Consider the following 20,957-nt stretch of genomic DNA (forward strand, 5'->3'; position numbering starts at 1 on the left):
ATTATTTATTTTTTTTAATTAACTCCATGTTCATCATACAATTTAACCACGTGACAATATCTAATTTGAGACAAGGCAGAGATGTGAAAGGACTTGTTCACTCGCTGATATGTGACAAAGAGCAGCAGCAGCTCGTGTTTGAGTGATTTAAGTAACACAGTCTCATATGACTGACTTGTATGGAGCCGCTCGTTGACGTCTACTAGCCTGAAAGACGATGGGATGTGTATTATATCTGCTGATTCATGTATTCCTTCTAATCAGGTAGAAGTTGAGACAAAAGACTGGAGAGCCGGCCACAAAGAGACTGTCAGAGAAACCCACAGCTCTGAAGTTAAGGTTCATTTTAAGTAGACCGAGCCGGACCGTGGTCTCTACACCGGGGTCTCCACCCTGCTACCGGGGGTCCCTGCCCGGGCTTCTCCTTTCAAAAACAGGGTGTGACACTCCAAAAAAAAAAGAAACCTCAACATACAACTTCGTAAGTTGTCAGTCCAACAAAAAAACACCAGTTCGGGAGCTCAGATATGATTTAAGTTGATGAGTAACCAGCAGCGTGACCCCCGCCCCTGCTTGTCGAGCCCGTCTGTCTGCAGTCTTGCCCATTGTTCCGCCCGCTGTCACCGCCGCTAAGGTGCACCGCAGATTAGCTTTTAGCTTTAGCCTCCGCCGGCTAACAGCGCAGAGCTAGCGCGCTCACGTTAGCCGCTCGCCTCCTCACACAAAGCTGAAAAGGTAACACGGCACCTTCCTCACACTCGGTTTCCCGACAGTCGGTGTGTGTTGACCGGGCCGTAAAACACAACGCGAACAAGTCAAACCGGTCGTCACAAACACCGTTTAAAGACTTTAAACATACCCAGAGCTCCGTTCCCCAACTCATGGCGGATTCCCCCTTGACTTCTCCCGTATTGGACGCAGATTTCCCCGCTCAGACGCTCCCAAACTGCCGCTGGTACTCCGGTCCTTCTGACTGACTATCTGCCGACAAACGCTCACTCCTCCTCCTCCTCCTGCTCCTCCTGCTCTCTATCCGCCTGAATCAGCAGGGCCGCCCTAACCAGGGGCCCTGTGGTTATTAGTCAGGCCGGCCAAGTGTTTAAAATAATCAAATACCAACAAATAAAGAAAAGTTAAAATACAGGAAAAGCTGCCGTCTTCCTTTAAATAGTTATTTGATTTAAGGCTACTGGGAAAACAACAGAAATACCAAAGAACTCTAGTAACCTCGTATAAGATTAAAAAAAACATGTTAACAAACAATTAATTAGCCTACATGTGATTTATTATTAATCAAAGAAGGCCTTTTTTTAAATTCAGTTATAACATAAATGCAAATTAACCAGAGAAGTGCCAAGCAGGTAGTTTATTATCATGACTGGTTTTCTCTATTTTCATCAAGTTAAATCAAGTTGATTTGAATGAGTTTTATTCTAATCTGTCACTGTGCTTTCTGGAAGCCCAATTTAATTTAAAGACAATTTAAAGTTTACCTTTCTACGTGTGAAAATCCTTCAGTTGATGATATTAGTGAACAATCAGAGGAAAAGTAAAGCTACCCAGCTATAATTGTTATAATTATAATTAGTTAGTTAGTTTTGTCATTGAATTAGTTCATTACCGGCTTTTCACCACTCCAAGAATAACCAGAGGCGGACACAACGTCTAATCTTACTTTAGGTCAGTACAGAAAGTGTCCTATCTCCTTCTGATGCAAATACATTTATTTAAAAATGCCTGTTGTTTATTAAAATCTAATTACCCACATGAAAAAAACACTATAGTTTAGATGGACATTGATGGGAAGGGATATCATTTTGAGAAAATCTGCTTTATTTCAGGTAGTGATCCTCAGTTAATGTTAATGAAGAGACTCTTGGTAGTATCACTGCCATGGCCTGCAGCATATTATTTCACTGGGATGTGGGGCAGCTTTGTTTTCATCTCGTAAATGTTTTAAATTCTGACTGTGACAATAAGCAATCTTAGGACAGAACTTATTAATTGATGAATGAACAGTTCCCTCTAGTGGCCAGGATATATCATTACAGCGGAAGTCACAGGATCAGGTTTATTCCCAAAATAGATTCACACAAAGGCCACATTTGGTGCATTGGCTACAATAAACACATTAAGAGGATGTAAAAATATGAGCAAAGCACTGCAAAAAGTCAAGAAAAATCACAATATAAAGATGAAAAATACCATTGTAAGTATTTACAATATAACACTTTTGTGCAGGATGTGCCACGCTTCACAATATGAAGTATAAATAGAATAGGGAGGTGATGAGGCCAACTGCGGATATGAAGAAACTGTTTTTGTGGCAGGAGATGTTGATACTGATGAACCGCAGCCTCTTGCCAGAGGGGAGTGACTCAAAAAGATTGTGTGAGGGGTCGGTCAAAAGCTTTGCTGCCTGCCTCAGGGTCCTCAAGGCGTACAGGCCCTGGAGGGATGGCAGATTGCAGCAGATCTCCCTCTCAGCAGAGCGAATAATACGCTGCAGTCTGTCCTTGGCAGAGGCAGCAGCGGACCAGATGGTGATGGAGGAGGTGAGGATGGACTGCAGTGTAGAAGTGCACCATCAGTGTCTTTCGCAGGTTGAATTTCTTCAGATGCCGCAAGGATCGGCCCTCTAAAGAGAACACAACACTGATCTTTGAGCCGGATGAAAACCCAGAATGGCTGGAAGGATTACAATTCTGTTCCACCCTAGTTCTAGTCAAGAAAGGAGCCTCTCCTAATGACAACATGGATGTGCAAATCTCCACCACCCATGACATCATCTTATCAAGTAAAACCTTCATTGGCACAGCAAGTCAAGTCGATACATTCAGCCAGCCAAGGCTCACTCACCTGTTAGTATACATTACAGTCAGGATCAAAGTGTCATTGAGAACCAAAATAATTCAGGAGTTGTGGGATCCCACAACCAGGGAGTGGGAATCACAGTGACTATGTGGGAAATTGGAAGTATGGGATTGAGGACGCATACAAGATAACACCAGAAAACATGCATAAGGCCACAGTTAGGGGCAAGAGAGCCTATGATAGCAAGGTGAGAAGCTCAGCATTACACCCTGGTGACCGCGTCCTAGTAAGGAACCTCACACCTTGTGGAGGTCCAGGCAAGTTAAGGAATCATTTGGAAGACACCATCCATATACAGTTACTCGTCAAGTGGGAAAAGATGTGCCGGTCGTAAATAATTCAACAATTTGTAGTCATTATAACAAATCCCTATACAGGAAATATTATCTTAGAGACAAGGTCTCCCTTCACAGCTTCTTGACAGCTGAGAAGGGATCGAGGGCTGTAGGACTATCACTGACTATGGACTCGGGAGTACTAGAATATATCAAAAGACTGTAAATCAGCCCTTAGCTGTGTCAGACAATACTGCTGAAATAAATGTATCAAAAGGGTTAAGCACTACAGGTCAGATGTCTTGATGTTGAGGACAACATCCTTATTTGAGGAGTGTGTAACAGATAGAAGTGAGACAAACACTAGTATAGGAACACAATATGCTTTTCAAATCAGATGAGTTTCTATTCATTCAGGTTCCAAACACATTTTTCATCTATTCACTTGGCCAGTAATGCCTAGTTGAGTTTTGCTAACATTGATTAGTAATGCCTAGTTCAGCTCTGCTGAGGTCGATTAGTAATGCCTAGTACATTTCTGCTGCGATAGATCAACAATGCTTTCCTTCTTTATACAGACTTAATTAGCCATTACAGTATAAGCAGACAAACATGTACCGCTGCATTATACGGTAAGATGCGTTACAGCTTTTATATTCATGACTCTGAAGTTACAAATCTGTGTACGACTTGAAGTGCACTCAGAGGTCTGTACGACCTTTGGCATACATTTCTTTCTGTGCAGTATTAACTTTTTTACTGGTAGATCTTAGATTCATGAGATGCATGGGTTTAAATATGATGAGCGTATACATTGTGGACGTTGGCGCTATGTAAGGCTGTTAGTGTACTTATTTATGGATATGAAAGAAGCGTTATTGAACTATCATTCAATCCCAATGTGCCCCCTAAAGCCATAAACCCTGAACCTTCAGGGACTTACTGACGTAACCTGGTAAATGGTTGAATGGTTGAAACACATGTGTACAATTGTGGGTATTTATACATTAATTGTACTCCCTGATTTGAACGTCTTTCCAGATCATTTCAAATAATTTACTCGTTTTTGTTTTCAAAAACAGCTGCAATGACCAAATGAAATGTTTGAGGAATAATATACATAATATATATGTATACTATAATCTCTGCTTCCATTCCTCTGATTTCATGTGTTTTTTTAATGTTCCATTCTCAATCCTAAACGTAATTTGCCAGGCGGAACACTGTGACGTCCAATTTTTATTTACGTCTCCATGCTTCCACTGGTAACCCCGTGTCTAACGTCACATTGCAATGATTTGTGGGTAATTAATTCCCTTGGGCAAAGTCTGCAGAAATGCTGACTTACGGGAAGGGTTCATAAAGGGCTCAATACCTGCCAGAGAGCCTTAAAAACACTCGACCATTTGACAGTGGGACAGAACTAAACCCTCGCGGACTTCACAACCCTTAAACACTTCACATCCGTGAGTCAGAGTCTGCAGATCATGCTTATCAGTGCCCATTTCAAGTTTGGAATTTCAATAGTTTGCTCAACATGTTTACATCAAACCACCTGAAACGTCTTGGATCCCGTCTCATAATTGCAACTGTTAGAATGTTTTTGCATATCCCCTAACATCATTATCAGTGACCTGGTGCCTTGGACATGCATTTTGCAAGGTTTCAGTTTCAATAGTGTACTCATTTCGGAATATATGTTGCTCTCTCTGTTAATCCCATTACTCTCTCTCTCTCTCTCTCTCTCTCTCTCTCTCTCTCTCTCTCTCTCTCTCTCTCTCTCTCTCTCTCTCTCTCTGTCCTGAAAAGGAGTGTGTGTAGCGGAGGAAGAGTGTGTCCTGCCTTTGTGCCCCCTTACACCCAGTCACCATCATGGACGCTGGGAAACACACCAGAGGAGAGACATCACAGGTGACTGCATCACTAGGACTCATGTGGTTCCCTGGACTACAGGCTCAATACATATTTAAGATATAGGTTTTGTGTGAGGGACAAAAACAAAATTGACATATACAGATAACATATAGTTCTGAACAATTTGAGTAACTCATTTTGTGACTATTATTTTCTTATAATTGTAACAAGCATAATTAACTTCTTCCTTCAGTCCTATAAATCCTACATTTGTGGCATACTTGACATTCCACAATATTATTAGAGTTGGCCATTTATTGTAATAAAGATGAATCAATCTGCTGTTGTCACTTCCGTTCCTCAAACTCACAGAATTCATGTTAAACAGCCACAGCTGAACACATTCTATGGTGACCATTCTCATTACAACCTGTGAATATCCTCGGCTTTAACTGTGTGTGTGTGTGTGTGTGTGTGTGTGTGTGTGTGTGTGTGTGTGTGTGTGTGTGTGTGTGTGTGTGTGTGTGTGTGTGTGTGTGTGTGTGTGTGTGTGTGTGTGTGTGTGTGTGAGAGAATGATAACATGCAGTGTACAGCTCTTTGAGTGGTCGGAGTCTAGAAAGACGCTATACAAATGCCACACCACTTACCATGCTAGTGTCAGCCGATGATAGACTGGAGACGTGTTGGGTATTCTCGCTATTTCTGTTCCCATCAGTTCATATCTTTACAGTATAAGGAAAGCCGATAGCAACGTAACAACATACTAACAATCTATCAACAACTTGCGTTGTGTTTGCTTTTGCTATAGATTTTCAGATGCTCCTCAGATATATTGCCACATCTTTTCTTATCATGTTGTCATGTTCACTTGGATTAGTTTAGGTTGTTTATTTATTCACTGTGTGTTGCAGGCTGGACCAGCAGCGTCGGCTGTGTTCACACCGCAGCATGAGCTCTGCATCCAGGAGGAGGAGAGCTCTGCGCAGCGCCTTCCCGGTGCTGGAGCAGCCTCTCCAGCCCATCCAGCTTCATGTGTATGAAGCTAACCTCCGAAACAGCAACGCCTGCCACAACAAGTTGGTTCTTGTCTCGTCAGCTCTGCATTATTTATCGAAATACATTTCTAAAAGCATGCTATTCATTAGCACACTCTCTCTCTCTCTCTCTCTCTCTCTCTCTCTCTCTCTCTCTCTCTCTCTCTCTCTCTCTCTCTCTCTCTCTCTCTCTCTCTCTCTCTCTCTCTCTCTCTCTCTCTGTAAGGTACATAGAGTTGAGTGAAAAGATAAGGAAAGGTGGAGGGGAGAAAGCCATCGCCAGACACACTCAGAGAAACAGGAAGTTGCTGGTCAGGGATCGGTTGCGCCTCCTGTTGGATGATGAGGACTTCCTGGAGCTGTCGCCATTCGCTGGTCTCGGTCTGCCGTACGGGGACATCCCTTCCGCCGGCTGCCTGACTGGTCAGAAACCGCTAGCTGTCAACCTGTATCTTTTAACACTATAACTACAACTATAGAATAATAAACTACTCACTTGCATAACGTATCCATTCAGGCATTGGCAGGATCAACGGCCTGTGGTGCGTGTTTATAGCCAACGACGCCACAGTAAAAGGTGGCACAGCGTATCCCATCACGGTGAAGAAGCAGCTACGAGCACAGGAAATAGCGATTCAGAACCGCCTGCCCTGTGTTTACCTGGTTGACTCTGGAGGAGCTTTTCTACCACTGCAGGTAAACACACACACACACACACACACACACACACACACGTCGTCATAATAAAATCTTAGCATCAGAATAGTGTCTTTTCAGGAGATCTGAGTGTCAGCTGAATTATAGTGACTGCTATTTTTATCTCTAAATCTGTGTGTGTGTGTGTGCGTGTGTGCGCATGTGTATGTGTGTGTGTCTATTATTGTCCAGTCAGAGATCTTTCCCGATAAGAACCAGGGAGGAAGGACGTTCTATAATGAAGCCATCATGTCTGCCATGAAGATCCCACAGGTAAAGAAATATAAAGTCGCTTTGGATAAAAGCGTCTGCTAAATGACTGTAATGTAATGTAATAAAGTAGTGCAGGCTTGCTTTAATCGAACAACAAAAAAGAAAAAAGGGCTGTGAATGTGAATTTGTTGTAATATCAAACAGATGTCACATCTGACATGCTACTATTCCTGGGGCCATGAAAAACAAAAACAAACAAACAGACAAAACAGTTATAATGTGCTTGTAGTGGCTATTTCAAAGGCCATCAAAAGGCCACTGATGCACCATTTTAGTTGTAACTTAGGCAAGAAGTCCGACGTCCAGTTGTGTTTAGGTGGATTTTATTTTAGTGATCAAAAGCAAACATTTCTCTGCAGTCTCTCTCTCTCTCTTGCTCTGCTCTCTTGCGAAATCCCTTCACCTCGACACGTGCCCGGCCTAGTGCTCAGTGCCCCTAGTGTCAACAAAAGAAATTACAACAACAACATATCAAACTAATGAAATGGCATGAAACAGTGCTAATAATATATAAACAATATATTCAGTGTGATACTGTTTTCCAGCGCATTTGTTCTTGTCTTCCCTCTATTTTACAGTTTCAGTGACATCGGATGTACACATTTCCTTTCTGAGTACATCAAATACATTTGTTGATCTTTAAGCCGTAGAAGATAGAAATGCAGTTATAATTTCGGACACAAGACCTCTATAAAACACTGGAAACACTAGATGATAGTCTCAGGACCAAATGTTGTTGATGAAGAGAGTAAGACAAATGTATACACATATCAATGAGACTTTATGGGCTGCAAGAATTTTTGTCAAAATCTCTAAAGTCTTAATCAGTTGCTATTTTGATATGCACACAACTAATAATTCAAAAGGTGGCGGTGGTGTGCGGGTCATGCACGGCGGGTGGAGCTTACATCCCCACCATGGCGGAAGAGACGGTGATGGTGCACCGGATAGGCACCATATTCCTGGGAGGACCGCCACTCGTCAAGGCCGCCACGGGAGAGGAAGTCACACCAGAAGACCTGGGAGGAGCCAGGCTTCATGCCGAGTACGTCCACAGATCAAACCAGCCCCGAATATACAACCATTACAGAAATAACAGGAAGAATAAGTTCACATCATCGAGTCTGCTAATCCATCGTCCGGTTTCAGAGTGAGTGGCTGTGTGGACCATTTTGCCTGGGAAGAAAAGGAGGCGTACGATTACACCAGAAACATTGTGTCCACCCTCAACTTCCGACTGCCTGAGGAAGAGGAGGAGGAGGATGAGGAGGAGCCGCTGTATAATTCAATGGAGCTTCTGGGGCTCGCTCCTAAAAGTTATAACTACAGTCTGGATGTTAAAATGGTACAGTGTGCAAAAATAAAAACTGTGTTTGTGTTGGTACTTTTTTCATGTTACTGTCTCACTGAATCCAGAATTAATAACAAGCTGTCTGTCTGTCCAGGTGGTCAGTCGGCTGACAGACGGGGGCCGCTTCCAGGAGTTCAAAGCTCGCTACGGGACCACACTCATCACTGGCTTTGCCAAGATTCACGGGTACAATACACAAACACACACAGATTGAGATAGTGAGGGCAGGAACAACATACACTGTACTTTTCAGCCAATAAACAGCAAGTTAAAGTTTGGAATGATGTTCAAATAATAGCCATTACGTCATAATAATTTGACAATTTAATCGTTAGATGTTGGATTATTGTAAAGGCATATATTACAAATTGTGTGATTTGCACCTTGTTGTAAAATCTGACCAATAGAATCTCTCACTGACCAAATACAATAAAAACAGGAAATACAGTTTCTGTACTTTTGGGTGCAGAAATATATTTTTGTATGATCTTACTGATTATTGCTTTTTTATTGTAAAAATAAGACACTTGCATACTCACAAACTCAGTGACAACCGTGGGCCTCAGTAACGTCTTGATCAGAGCATTATCAATACTGAGTCAGCAGCCGAACCACCAGGCGGAGCCTCCGCAGCAGCAGGATAGCGCCTCAACGGTTTTACTCTTTATTTTGGAGTATTTGTTTTCACATCTGTGTATATGTACTGTGCTAGCCATTTGGTGGGATTAGTGGCCAACAACGGAGAGCTGTCATGCCAGGCCGCGCTGAAAGGAAGCCATTTTGTCCAGTTGTGTGACCAGAGAGACGTCCCCCTCCTCTTCCTCCAGAACACGGCACCCACAGCAGCTCCAACACTCTCCACAACGCAGGTATCAACTCAAAAGACTTAACTCCCATCTTCTCTATGATTATTAGTTTATTATTATGAAGTCAATTCTGTGCAGATCATGTGGGAACTCAAAGAGAATAGCTGAAGGAGTACCTCCTAAAGAGAAGATGAAGGATGTGTATAAATATGAATTATTTTGGTCAGTATCAGCCAAAGTGACTTTGTTTTTCTCTGTTGCTCTCTCTCTTCTAGGCCGAGGTGAACAGTAACCGTCTGAAGGCTCAGGGTTCGATGATGTCAGCAGTAGCGTGTGCCTCCGTCCCCAAAATCACTGTGGTGATTGGTGGTTGCCACGGTGCCGACAGCTACGCCATGGTGAGAGGCGCAGTAACCATAGCCGAAGTTGTCTGATAATCTCAAAAAGTCTCCGGTCTTTTCCTTTGCTCGAATTTAAAAGTGACGTTATCGATGCAGACATGAAGTTGCCTCTGGGAACGTAAATTGCGTCCCTTTCCGTGTCTTTGTATGATAGAAACCAATTGCTAAATGTTTTTAATAGAATATATTTTTGGTCTTTTCTGTCTAAGTGCGTCTGTCACACTACAAATATTTAAGGTCTGTAATCTGTACCCTGCCTGAGTCTTTAAACTATTACAATTCCACAGCTACAACAACAAATCATCAAAGTGTGCATAAACTTCTTATTATTTATCTCTCACAGAAATATGCCTGATATCCCCATGTTTTTTACATTGGTTGCAACAGCTTATCAATAGACAACATATATACTGTGTATGCAATCACTTCTATTCTACTTTATGCTCATGTAGGATTCATCATCCCACAATGACTTGAACCTTGTTTTCTGATCGTCTCTAGTGTGGGCGGTCGTTTGACCCTAACTTCCTGTTCCTGTGGCCCAACGCCAGAGTGTCGATAACGGCTCCGGGTCACGCCGGCTCGCTGCTTCCCCCCGACAGTGAGCAGGAGGAAGAGAAGAAGCAGGAGGATAAGCTAAATCGGAGGCTGGAGGAGGAGAGCTCAGCTTTCTTCTCCTCCGGCAGGCTCTGGGACGATGGAGTCGTTCTGCCCCAGGACACCAGGAAGGTAAAGTACCATTTTCCTTAAAACTGTTACTAGCCGTCACTCATCTAGACCTTTCAGAGTAGACATAAAGACACAATTTGAACTTGAGTGTTCCTTAACGATGTGTTTGAATCTGTTAATGTTGGCAGGTTCTCAGAGACTGCCTGGACATCATCAAACAGCAGCAGTATCAGCTTTCCACGGAGAAACTGCGATCACCACTTCTGCGTATATAGAGGCTGCGATCTGGTTGCTGTAGTCCATTGTGTTCATTGCCTCAAGACTCAATTGTGTCAGTTCAGTTCCATGTTGTAAAATATTCTAAATACATCCTACACTTAAACTGATATGAATGTCCGTCCACAGCAGTGCATTATTTTGCTCTCGTGCCAGTACTTGTGTCTGTTTTTTCAAACTGGAGGCGAACCTGGAAATAAAATAGATTTCTAACAGATTTCTTGTCCTTTTTTTTTTTCTTTTTTTTTTTTTGACAGATCATGTGACAACATATTTTAAAGGTGTTTTACATGTAGCACTGATTTATTTTCTGTGTAACTCTTTTTGGGGAAATTACAAATGTAAATGAATCATTGTAATGTAGTGTTTTTATTTGTAAAAAAAAAAAAGAGAATAAAAAATGTAAATACATTTTTGAAATTGCAAAATTAGTGTGTTTTTTTAATATTTTTACTAGGATAATTTCACAAGTATGCTGGGAACATTTTAATTCACAGCAGTACATTTTGATGTTTTTGCTCACGTGTTTGAACAGAAGCGCAGTAAAGCACTGTTAAATTGAACCGAGCCCAGTTGCTTGCGCCCAAACATTACATGTTTAATTACATGAAATTAGAATAACATTGTGTGATTGGATACTAGCTACTGATTAAATGTAGCATGTTCTTTTAAATAATATTCTTCAAAATCTCTGTGAGAAAAATAATGCTTGAATTTAAACTTGAAGCAGGATTCATTTATTTTATCGGAGGAATACGAGGGAAAATGTACTGTAGTCAGTGGTGGAATGTAACTAAGGACATTTAGACAATACTGTTCAAATTTGAGGTATTTGTACCTTGACTCTTTTCGTGCCACTTTACACTTCTACTACTACACAACAGTTCAGAGGGAAATATTGTTCTTTTTATTTTTACATTTATTCGACATGCAGCTCTAGTAATTACTTTACAAATAAGACAAATCGAATCAGCAGCAAACAGTTTGCAAAGGAATATTAATTATGATCATGTTACATTATGCTTCTAATTGCAACCGTATTGCTTATCATTGATTCTGCTCTTAATATTAAATCTATTTCATTATAGTGCAAACTTCAGGTGTAAGTTATTGTATCTTGGCTTTAAAGGAGACATAATGCTCATTTTCATACTTTTATTTTGGGTTTCTACTAGAACATGTTTACGTGCTTTGATGTTAAAAAAAACACGTAATTTCCCCTCATACTGTCTGCCTGAATACACCTTTGTTCACCCCCTTTCTGAAACGCTCAGTTTCAGCGCTTGCCTCTTGCAAAAAACTATGTTTTTATATAAATGAATCGACACAGAAGTCAACACTTCGAGGATAGGAAGCTTCAAATCTACTCTTCAGAAACAGCTAGTAGGAGTGTTGATAAGTATTTTTATCAACTACACTGTGACCGGTTGAATACGATTGTTTTTATTTGTATTAAAGAAGAAGAAAAATGTAAATAGCTTTTAAAATACATGCTATAAAAATATGAATATTTGTTATATATTTAATTGTACCTCTTGCTTTAGGATGAAGAATCATGTCTTGATGATTAATTATATGTAAGTGCTAATTATGAAATAAAACATTGTAAATGGAGTAAATGTGTTTGCTACAGTGATTTAACAGAAGCAACGTAAACTGTACACAGGCACTGCTTTTATCTACCAGCTACAAGACACCCAATGTGGAAGGGAATTAACATGAATAACGTGTCATTTAAACAACATGGTACATATACCAAGGGCCTGGTGAAAGCAATAGTGCTGACATCTTTTTACTTTAACTTTACAAAATAAAACCACCAACTATTTGGAGTCCATTTCTAATTGAGAAATGTGGTTGGCTGGTAGGAAAGTGAACATGGTGTACTTCGGATGGGGTCTTGACTGGGGTTGGGATGAAGGTGAGGGTCATGGTTTGTAAATGCCGTGGAGGGTGACGGGGATGATGGTGTTGACCTCGGCCCTGGCCAGCTCTTTCAGTTTCATGGCATCCAGCACCAGCAGGAAGCCCGGTCTCTCTGCACCCGGCTTTACCACAATGCTCAGCAGCACACCTGCAACACCGAGACAGACGGGGTGAGTTTGTGTGACAACTTAAAACCCCTATAATTTCTCTTTAAATTGAAAATGTTGTGGTGCAGGCAGTATTACCAAACAAATGAATCTAATTGAGCAAATTAACACTTATCACACAGTGAACTTCAAGCCTTTACGCTCCCTGAGGGTAATCCAGTTCTAGCTACTTTGTATTTTCGTCAAAGTTAAATTATTATTATTATTTGGCAACACATTTAATAATACTGTTGAGTTTTTAAAGTGTGCAGTACATATCTGTAAAATATACTGGAACAAGTCTAGTCCCTGTAATAGTACAATATATGTGAAACTCAAAGAGTTTATCAAATGAATCTCATCACCAGCCAAGTGGACTTCTGTGTCTCTTGTCTTTTTGTAATTATCTTAAAAGGGACAGTGTGCAGGATTTGGTGGCGTCTAGTGGTGTGGTTGCATATTGCAACTTACTGAATACCCCGTAGAAAGCAGTTTCCTGTTATCATACACTAATGAAAACATAGTTGTGAATACTACAATCCATTTCTGCTAACAGATTCCCCAAAACACTACACACTGGCCCTTCAACATTTCAACATATTTATGGCTAAAGCTACAATGAAAACCAGTACAGGATCAAATAATCCTAAAGATCACAATATGCTATATGTTTTATGTGTTCATGTGTGAGAATGTGTGCGAAAGTGTAATTTGTGTGTTCTACCATCATCCTCCTCTGTGGCTCCGGGTGTTGGTACGAACAGCGGCTCCGATGGGTAACATTCTTCCTCCTGCCACACCCAGGTCTCTTTGGTCTGTACGTTCAGCTTCATTATCTACATGTACAGCAAGTCAACAATAAACAACCAACATCAGCATCACTTTTAGCATTATTGATTATGGATTATTTTCCGGATGGGGAGACGAGCACAAACACTGTCTTTGTCTCTTCCTGGGAACGATGAAAGCGCTCCTACCCTGTCAGGAATGAAGTGGTTGAGTCCCAGACCGTAGGCGAAGGAATACTTCTTCCCACCGCACAGAGAGTAGTTAATCTGTGGAAACTCAAAGGCTGAAAGAGAGACAGCAACATGAGTAATAGATTGTGCATTTTACAACATATATATTGTTTTAATGGAAAGACTAAATGGGATTGCATGTTGTCAATGCATGTTTTTGTATGTATGTATGTGTGTGTGTGTGTGTGGTGTGTGTGTGTGTGTGTGTATATTACCCTGTCTTGGTGCAGAAAAGAGGACTTCAGGTTCGAGCCAGACAGTGCCGTCACTGTGAAGAACAGCAGTAGCTGTAGTGTAGGACAGAGACACCAGATTCTTTCCCTGCTCTTCCTGAAAACACACACAAACATGGATATATGGATGACGTACACACACACACACACCAGTCTGAGGGGTATTTCATACAGGAGTGTAAGAAAATGCGAAAAGTCTGACTTGAGTGAAATACTGATCGAGGATAAGCACCAAGCAGCTCCTCAAAGACAACCATGTGTAGTTTTAGCTTAGTCTTTTTTAATTAATTTACCAAACTGGTGAATTAATTAAAACACATTGTTAGGCTCTTGTGTTCACCTTTTATATTACTTTGTTAAGTGCAACACAACAAGCAACTTTTCTGTTAGAGATCATTTAAGTATTTAAACATATAAACTGACAACTTGGTTTGTGTAAAAGTACATAATAACCTTTTGAAATTACACTTCAGATTATTTTAATAAAACTTAATTTTAATTCCATTTGTATGATATTAAGAAATTAAATATTATTGCATGTACCATAGGTATTTAAGATTATATTTACATACAGACAGTCCAAAATAATTTATTAGATTTGTTATACATTTTTTTTTTAAACTCAAGGAAGGTACCACATAAATGCTAACTAATTTTCATAATTTGTGCATTTTAAGAAATGAATGAAACCAATAGACCAATAGACCCTTTGCTTTCTGTAACCAGTGTAGCATCAAAGCATGGTGGAATTAGCAAGCTAACTAGCAGACAGCTGGCAATTTAGCTAGATTGCTAATTCCACCATGCTTTCATGCAACACTGGTTACAGAAACTGATCCGAACAAAGTTGTCACTTATCCAACTTGCTTTCCTAAACAGTGAGTGTGTGGATTAAGGGTTAAACTGTACAAATTGTATTAAAAAGTATTTATTTTTTCTTATTTAGCGTCCGGCTAGTTTGCTAGCTACCGTGCTAGTTCCACCGTGCTAACGTGGTCAATTATGATTAGTTTAAAAAGACTTCCAACACAGACAATTCATATTTCAGCATCAAACAATGTTACACAACCAGAAGTAAACACTACTAACTTGCAGTGTGTGTGTGTGTGTGTGTGTGTGTGTGTGTGGGTGTGTGTGTCGCTCTCACCCTGTGTATATCCAGTGGCAGTACATATCGTCTGACCTCAGGCTGAGGAGCTCTCATCGCTGCTTTCTTCACTTCCTCCCACTCCTCCTTTATGTTGGCCAGGTACAGGTAGTCATACACAAAGTCATGACTGCGCATAAACAGAGAGAGATGTCAGGGTGAGACCATCACACTGTTCATGTAACACTCACGCAGACACACACAGGGTCACACTCACCCTTTCCAAGTGCAAAGGTCGACCACGAGGAATCCCTGCTCCTCCTCGTAGGTGTTAATATGGTGAAAGATGTTGAAGGCTGACGTTCTGAACTTGTGGCTGCTCAGATATTCTGCTGGCTCCTTAGTGGCCAGGTGGAACCATGTCTACAACACACACATACATACATACTGAACAGATGCACTCATGTAATCATTCAAACGCTCGCCTTCCTACCCCCAGGGGCCGGTTGAGAAACTTTTAAATGGGGAGTGCTGGGAGTGTCAGCCTAGAGCACAGATTTAAAGAAAGAGGACTAAAAATGTCTTGGCAATGATAATGATGGTGTAATAAATAAATGCCAACTTTAAATATCCTAATATGATAAATAATACTGGTAAATAACTGTTATTTATAACTTTAAATAGGCTGCATCATTGGACATTATATAAAACAATGGGCTCCTGGACACATGTCTTTGTGCCTCTGTTTTTTTGTCTGTCTCTGGTCATCTTGTGTCTCGTTTTGGTCTGTTGTTTTGTGTCTCTTTATGAACTTTTTGCGTCTCTTTTTTGGTAATTATGTTTCTCTTTGTGGTTGTGTTTGATTGACCAACAACAATTGTTGACAGTCACTTCATAAATCGGTCCAGGTTCTGTTTCCAGGGGCCCCTCCGGGCCTATAATCCATGATGCAAAGACTTGATCCTGAAAAGTCAACTACCTAACGCCCTCTGGCCACGCCCCCGGCCTACCCCCATGCTTTCGTTGGATTCAAAGCAGTCCATGTATGTGGCTCCTCGGATGCTCCAAGCCGACAGGAACTTGAGCAGGTTGATCTTCACCGGCTGCTCCACAAACACAAAATAGTTCTCTGTCATACCGAAGCTACAGACAGACAGGCAGAGAGACAGACAGGGATCCATAAACAGCAGTGGCAACATCTTGAGGGGTCACAGACACAAACAATGGATTATTTGGTGGTGATGGTTTGGGCCAAACGAGTACAGATGCAGTGCTTGGACTCCGTTGAATTCATTGTATTGTGTATTCATTGTGAGACATGGCAGAACTAAGTCGGTATACCTGTGTACGTAGGAGGGTTTCAACCTCTCACTGCTGGGCAGTTGAACGACCACCTGGGCTCTCTCCAGGGGATCTGACTTGTCTGGAAACCCACAGTGATAGTGTGTAATATAAGTATCGTCTTGTGAGTGTGTGCACAAGTTCATCTTCGTCCATTTCATAATAAAATAATCGATAAAATATTACTCTGTAATATTCAGTCCGCTGACTCACTTTTCTCACCTTTTTGAGAAGGTGGGATCTTGACGATGTTGTAAGCCAGACTCATGTTCTTGCCAAAGCAATTGCCGATGTTATAGACTGTACCATCTGCGTCAATGTGGGCGTGGGCAGTCACCCCATTCACTGAGAGGTACTTACACAGGTCCACCTGGTATAAATGCATGCACACAGGACAGAGATTTAATACGTATAAATATTGATTACAAAGAAAGAAAGAACCAGACTGAAGAGGGGTCAGTGTCATTGGTTTACCTGATCAATCATCTATCCTAAGGATGTATAAAGGATTTAGAACTCATCATCATTTTACAGAAACAACATACATAATTACTGCAGACAGTGGTAAAACATGGCTGGAGCACAACAACAACAAAAAAAACAACGTATTGTCTCCAAACTGAATTGACTATAATTTACTCAACTTAAGATGTAATGTAACCCTGGTAATTAAAAATATTTTTTGGGGGGAAAAATTGCATTCTTCGTCAGTTTGATCTTGTCTGCAAGACCGAAAATTATGCCTTATCAGCACTTAACATTATCAGCACCAGTCAGCACTCGCCTTCTTTAAAGTCTCCAGCGAATCAGGATCAACCTTAGTGATGTAATTGGTCTCTGTGACGGCATAGAAGTCCTCCCCGATTGGACAGATGTTCACTAGGCAGTTATCAGTCACCTCAATTCCTTTGAAGTAAGTGAAGAATCTAGACAGAAACAAGGACAAGCCAAGCAAACGTGTGTCCATGTGAGTAATGCGTGTAATAATAATATTACAGTATGTTTACACTGTGGGGCATTAGATCTGTTATTATACGTACGTAACAACACATCTGTAATATTAACAAAGAGGCTGCTGAAAACCTGAATACATCAATAAACAGATCCAATCTTTTATTTTAGTGTTGTATAATGAATGGTTTAGGGTTGTAACAACAATTACTTTCACTATTGATTAATCTGTCAACTATTTTCTTGATTAATTAATTGATTTTGCTTTTAAGTAAAAACAAATGTGCATCACAATTACCAAGAGCCCAAGTTCACATTTTCCCATAGCTTGTTTTAGCCAACCAAAAGTCTAAAACCCCAAATATATTCAGTATAATAGCTCCTATCTGGTCCAGCAAATGATCCAAAAAAACTGGCCCCAGCTTCATATTTAACAGACAGATATGAAAATAGTTTTGGTCTTCCCATCTAACTTTCATCAAGACAGCAAATGACGCTTTTCCACATAATGTCGGCTGCTAACACACAACTGTTATTCAGCACAGCCCCTACGATATTTGGGTTTGTGGTTCACCTGGAGAAGATGTTTTTGCAGGGGTCTGGATAGGCTGCCGTTCCAAACTCAGTGAGCACTACTCTGTTCTCGGTCATGGCACGAACATACGCATCCGTCTTGATAAACCTTAGCAGGACAGATTACACACACAGTTAATCATAAGAGATTTATGGTCTATTAACGGTAATTAAACTGTCAACGTAGTTTTGACTTCCATTAAAAACTCATTACTGGTTCTGCTCAACAGACAAAACTATTGGAGGTGGGTGAAGGATTTTTGTGGTCTGCAGCTGAGTATTGTTTTTGCCTCCTTCACATTCCAGTTGGGGGAATTTACTGTCAGCTATTTTCCTCAGCGGCACAAAACTGCTTACATCTCGGCACTAACAAAAATCAGATGTCACAAAATATCTGCATCTAGATACAATGTTAAGAAATCCCTTAAACATTCCTGGACCCACTACCTTAGACCCAGAACCCATGCCAAAAACTACAGAAAGAGACACGGGAGGGATAAAGGACACACAAGACAACACACAAGGTTGTATTCTCACTTCCTGTAGTAGGTCACCTGACCGTTCTTCAGGTCAAACTTGTGTATGAGAGCCTGTCCATCAAACAGGTGGTAGAAAGGTTCACCTCCCACCTCGAAAAGACCTGGACCCATCCTGAGAAGACTGCCGCCAAGCCATGAAGGTATAACACCTGAAAACACACACACACACACACACACACACGCACACACACACTGTTGTTCAGCGTTTATATGCACATGACTCAGTCAAGAAATAGTCAAGCACATAATTGCCAGCAAAAAAAGCATTGTAACTTTTACATTTCTGCATTTGTATGGATTAAACAAACCAGTTATAACATGTTTATTAATGAGCTTTAGACGGGGCGGTTGGCAGATGTATATTTCTCAATCCTTGGATAGCAAAGCAAGTGTTACATCACCTTCTGTGACCCATCAGAACATGTGACCCAAAGAGGAATTTCAGTTGCAACGCCATCCCGCAGATGTTTCATCATACTTTGTCACATGTTTTATAGGTGTTTCCTAAAATGGTGCTCCGTAGTATTTAGAGAGGGTCAGACATTTTCATTGCTATAATAGCATAAAGAGCCCTAACACTTTTTCATATAATTGTTAGTATCACAGAATCTGACGGGCCACTAAATCCAAAGCAAATGCAATAAAGTATGATGAAAACATATGGGAAGAAGAAGTTTAGCTGAAGGTCCTGAAGTCTGTTTGTAGCCTTTTAAATTTGACAGACAAACATGTCTTCATCAGAAAGAGAAGATGTGTATTTCCCAAAATGTCTTTAAGAGCAATCTATCAGACTATGTGGAAGGTATCCTGCAAAATGGCTTTGTAACGATTTTCTATTGTTAGCTTTGACATAAAGACAAAATGACAAAAACAGCCCGCTCTCTTTCCTACCGCTGATCTCAGCAGGTATAGGTTCGTTCAGCTCCTCCACCGTCTCAAAGATCTTCTTGTAGCCTGCAGCAGGATGCTCCACACTGGAGAGGGGAAATAAAACCACGAGTGTCTTGTGTTTAGTTTGTGCTGTATGAAACATTTAAAAACATTTGTTACTGTGAGGTTTGCCGTTTCTCTGAAGACATTTATATATTCCAAATGTAGGCTACAGACACTGAACAATGGGGTTCATGCAATGCAGATAAATAGAATATTTTCTCTCCCATTTACAGTAAAAGAAGATCTTGTGGAAAACTAGAAAACGGACTCATTTTTTTTTTTTTTTACAAGGAAAACAACAAACTTCACTGCGTGGTGTCTACAAGCTGCTTCCTCTTATTTAATTCCTGAGAAACAGTCAAATTGAAACCTTGAAAACCGTTGTTAACAATAAGTTTCTAACTTCAAATATGCAAAACCATTTGAGAAAAGAACAAGAAAGTTTCACTCACCGGCTGCGGCTGGCCATGCTGCTGCTGTATGTTCCTCACACAGAATGTTTTTCTGCAGAAAGAGAGTCTGGCTTGTATTTAAACCACACAGATTTCCTGCGGTGAGGGATGGAAATTGGGCCCCCTCCCCCTTTTTTCCTCTCATCTACCCCCTTCTCTCCTTTCCTCCTCCCCTTGTCCATCCTTCCTTGCTTCCCCCTCAATCCATCCTCTTTTCCTCTGCACCGCCGTCTCCTCCCGTTCCATGCCTTTTGCTCCCCTTCTCCCTCTTCTCTTCCTCCTCTACTCCCCCCTGCCCCCTCCTCCTCCTCCGGTCTTTTACCCAAGAGCTGAACAAGCTAGCTTTGTCTCCTCTCCTTTCAGACGTCCTGCCATCGGCTCCATGCAGAATGTTCCCTGGGCCCCCGGATCCAGGTCTTTGTCAACCTGGGAGCACAAACACTCACAAACGGGCAGATGATGTGGGTCAAACTCATAAAGTCAGCTTTTAAAAAGCGGTGCGCTGGGGTCGCTGTTTGTACGTGGATTGTACATGTAGAGGAATCCTGTCTAATTTGTTCCAGACGGCCTCGACAAACACTCAAAACTATTTTAACTGGCGCTCTGGAGGAGGAGAAAGAGCAGCAGCGTTTTCTCTGGGAGGGAGAGAGAGAGTGAATGATTAGCCATGTCCACTTCTTTAGTCATCTGTCATGTTTTGATAAATTAAAGTTGAATAGAAGGATGAATTCAACTGAATGAATGCATTAGCAAAGCTTAAAAAGGGAGCAGCAATCTGTCATCTCGTGTCTGCGTGTTGCTGCTGAATGCAGGTTAACAAACTGATGCCTGCAAATAAACAACTGAACAAAGTAAAACTATTGTGCGGATTGTCATTTGTACAGTCAGTCATGTTCCCGAGAGGATTGAAAATGAAAGCCTTTGGCAATCCCCCCGAGGTCGACATTTGTGGTTTTGAGTGAAATATGATATGAACTATTCGGTGTACTGCCGTGACATTTGGGTCAGACTTTAATGTTCCCCTCTGGATGAACTGTTCCAACGTTGATGATCCCCTTAACTTTCCACCTCGCGCTGTCTTGAGGTCAAATCTGCAGCACTTAGTACTCGGATCAGTTCAGTTCACAGAGTCATGAACACTTGATTTGTAAAAGAAACTAAAAAGGCCCAACTGATGCTGAAAGAAAGTAAAAGATAAACCGAATGAATAAAATCCATGAAAAGAAACAGTACATTTAACATCCAT

General features: G+C 41.1%; 3 protein-coding genes across 7 annotated transcripts in view; 1 reads left to right on the plus strand and 2 right to left on the minus strand.

The window, feature by feature from the left end:
• Window positions 1-974, minus strand: part of fnbp1l (formin binding protein 1-like) — a 34,415-nt gene extending 33,441 nt beyond the window's left edge. For all 4 annotated transcript variants that reach the window (XR_013767052.1, XM_079157643.1, XM_079157642.1 and 1 more), the window contains exon 1: window positions 860-974. Coding sequence is in view for 3 of the 4 variants with exons in the window: in XM_079157643.1 (XP_079013769.1) it covers window positions 860-883 (24 nt within the window). In the remaining variant the exon portion in view is untranslated. The remainder of the gene's footprint in view (window positions 1-859) is intronic.
• Window positions 975-3,664: 2,690 nt separating this feature from the next.
• Window positions 3,665-10,755, plus strand: LOC306694702 (methylcrotonoyl-CoA carboxylase beta chain, mitochondrial). The gene is made up of 13 exons (XM_079157645.1): window positions 3,665-3,781; window positions 4,959-5,060; window positions 5,917-6,081; window positions 6,266-6,462; window positions 6,557-6,735; window positions 6,928-7,008; window positions 7,875-8,053; window positions 8,158-8,353; window positions 8,454-8,545; window positions 9,072-9,228; window positions 9,441-9,563; window positions 10,068-10,295; window positions 10,424-10,755. The coding sequence occupies exons 1-13, from the start codon at window positions 3,762-3,764 to the stop codon at window positions 10,508-10,510; spliced, it is 1,806 nt and encodes a 601-aa protein (XP_079013771.1). The 5' UTR covers window positions 3,665-3,761; the 3' UTR covers window positions 10,511-10,755.
• A 170-nt stretch (window positions 10,756-10,925) lies between these two features.
• Window positions 10,926-19,745, minus strand: LOC306694392 (retinal Mueller cells isomerohydrolase-like). Of its 2 annotated transcripts, none has more exons than XM_079157237.1 (14): window positions 19,712-19,745; window positions 19,218-19,300; window positions 18,325-18,475; window positions 17,789-17,896; window positions 17,048-17,189; window positions 16,477-16,633; window positions 16,264-16,345; window positions 15,933-16,065; window positions 15,200-15,345; window positions 14,983-15,112; window positions 13,818-13,932; window positions 13,561-13,655; window positions 13,308-13,419; window positions 10,926-12,585 (listed from the first exon to the last, which is right to left on the minus strand). In XM_079157237.1, exons 1-14 carry the CDS (start codon window positions 19,726-19,728, stop codon window positions 12,440-12,442), a joined length of 1,617 nt encoding a protein of 538 aa, XP_079013363.1. In that variant the 5' UTR covers window positions 19,729-19,745; the 3' UTR covers window positions 10,926-12,439. The 2 variants fall into 2 exon arrangements, with proteins under 2 accessions (XP_079013363.1, XP_079013364.1); XM_079157238.1 differs by having other exon boundaries at window positions 10,927-12,585; window positions 16,486-16,633.
• Between the last annotated feature and the right edge of the window lie 1,212 nt (window positions 19,746-20,957).

The sequence above is a fragment of the Pholis gunnellus genome (assembly GCF_910591455.1).
Source record: "Pholis gunnellus genome assembly, chromosome: 4".
Taxonomy (NCBI): domain Eukaryota; kingdom Metazoa; phylum Chordata; class Actinopteri; order Perciformes; family Pholidae; genus Pholis; species Pholis gunnellus.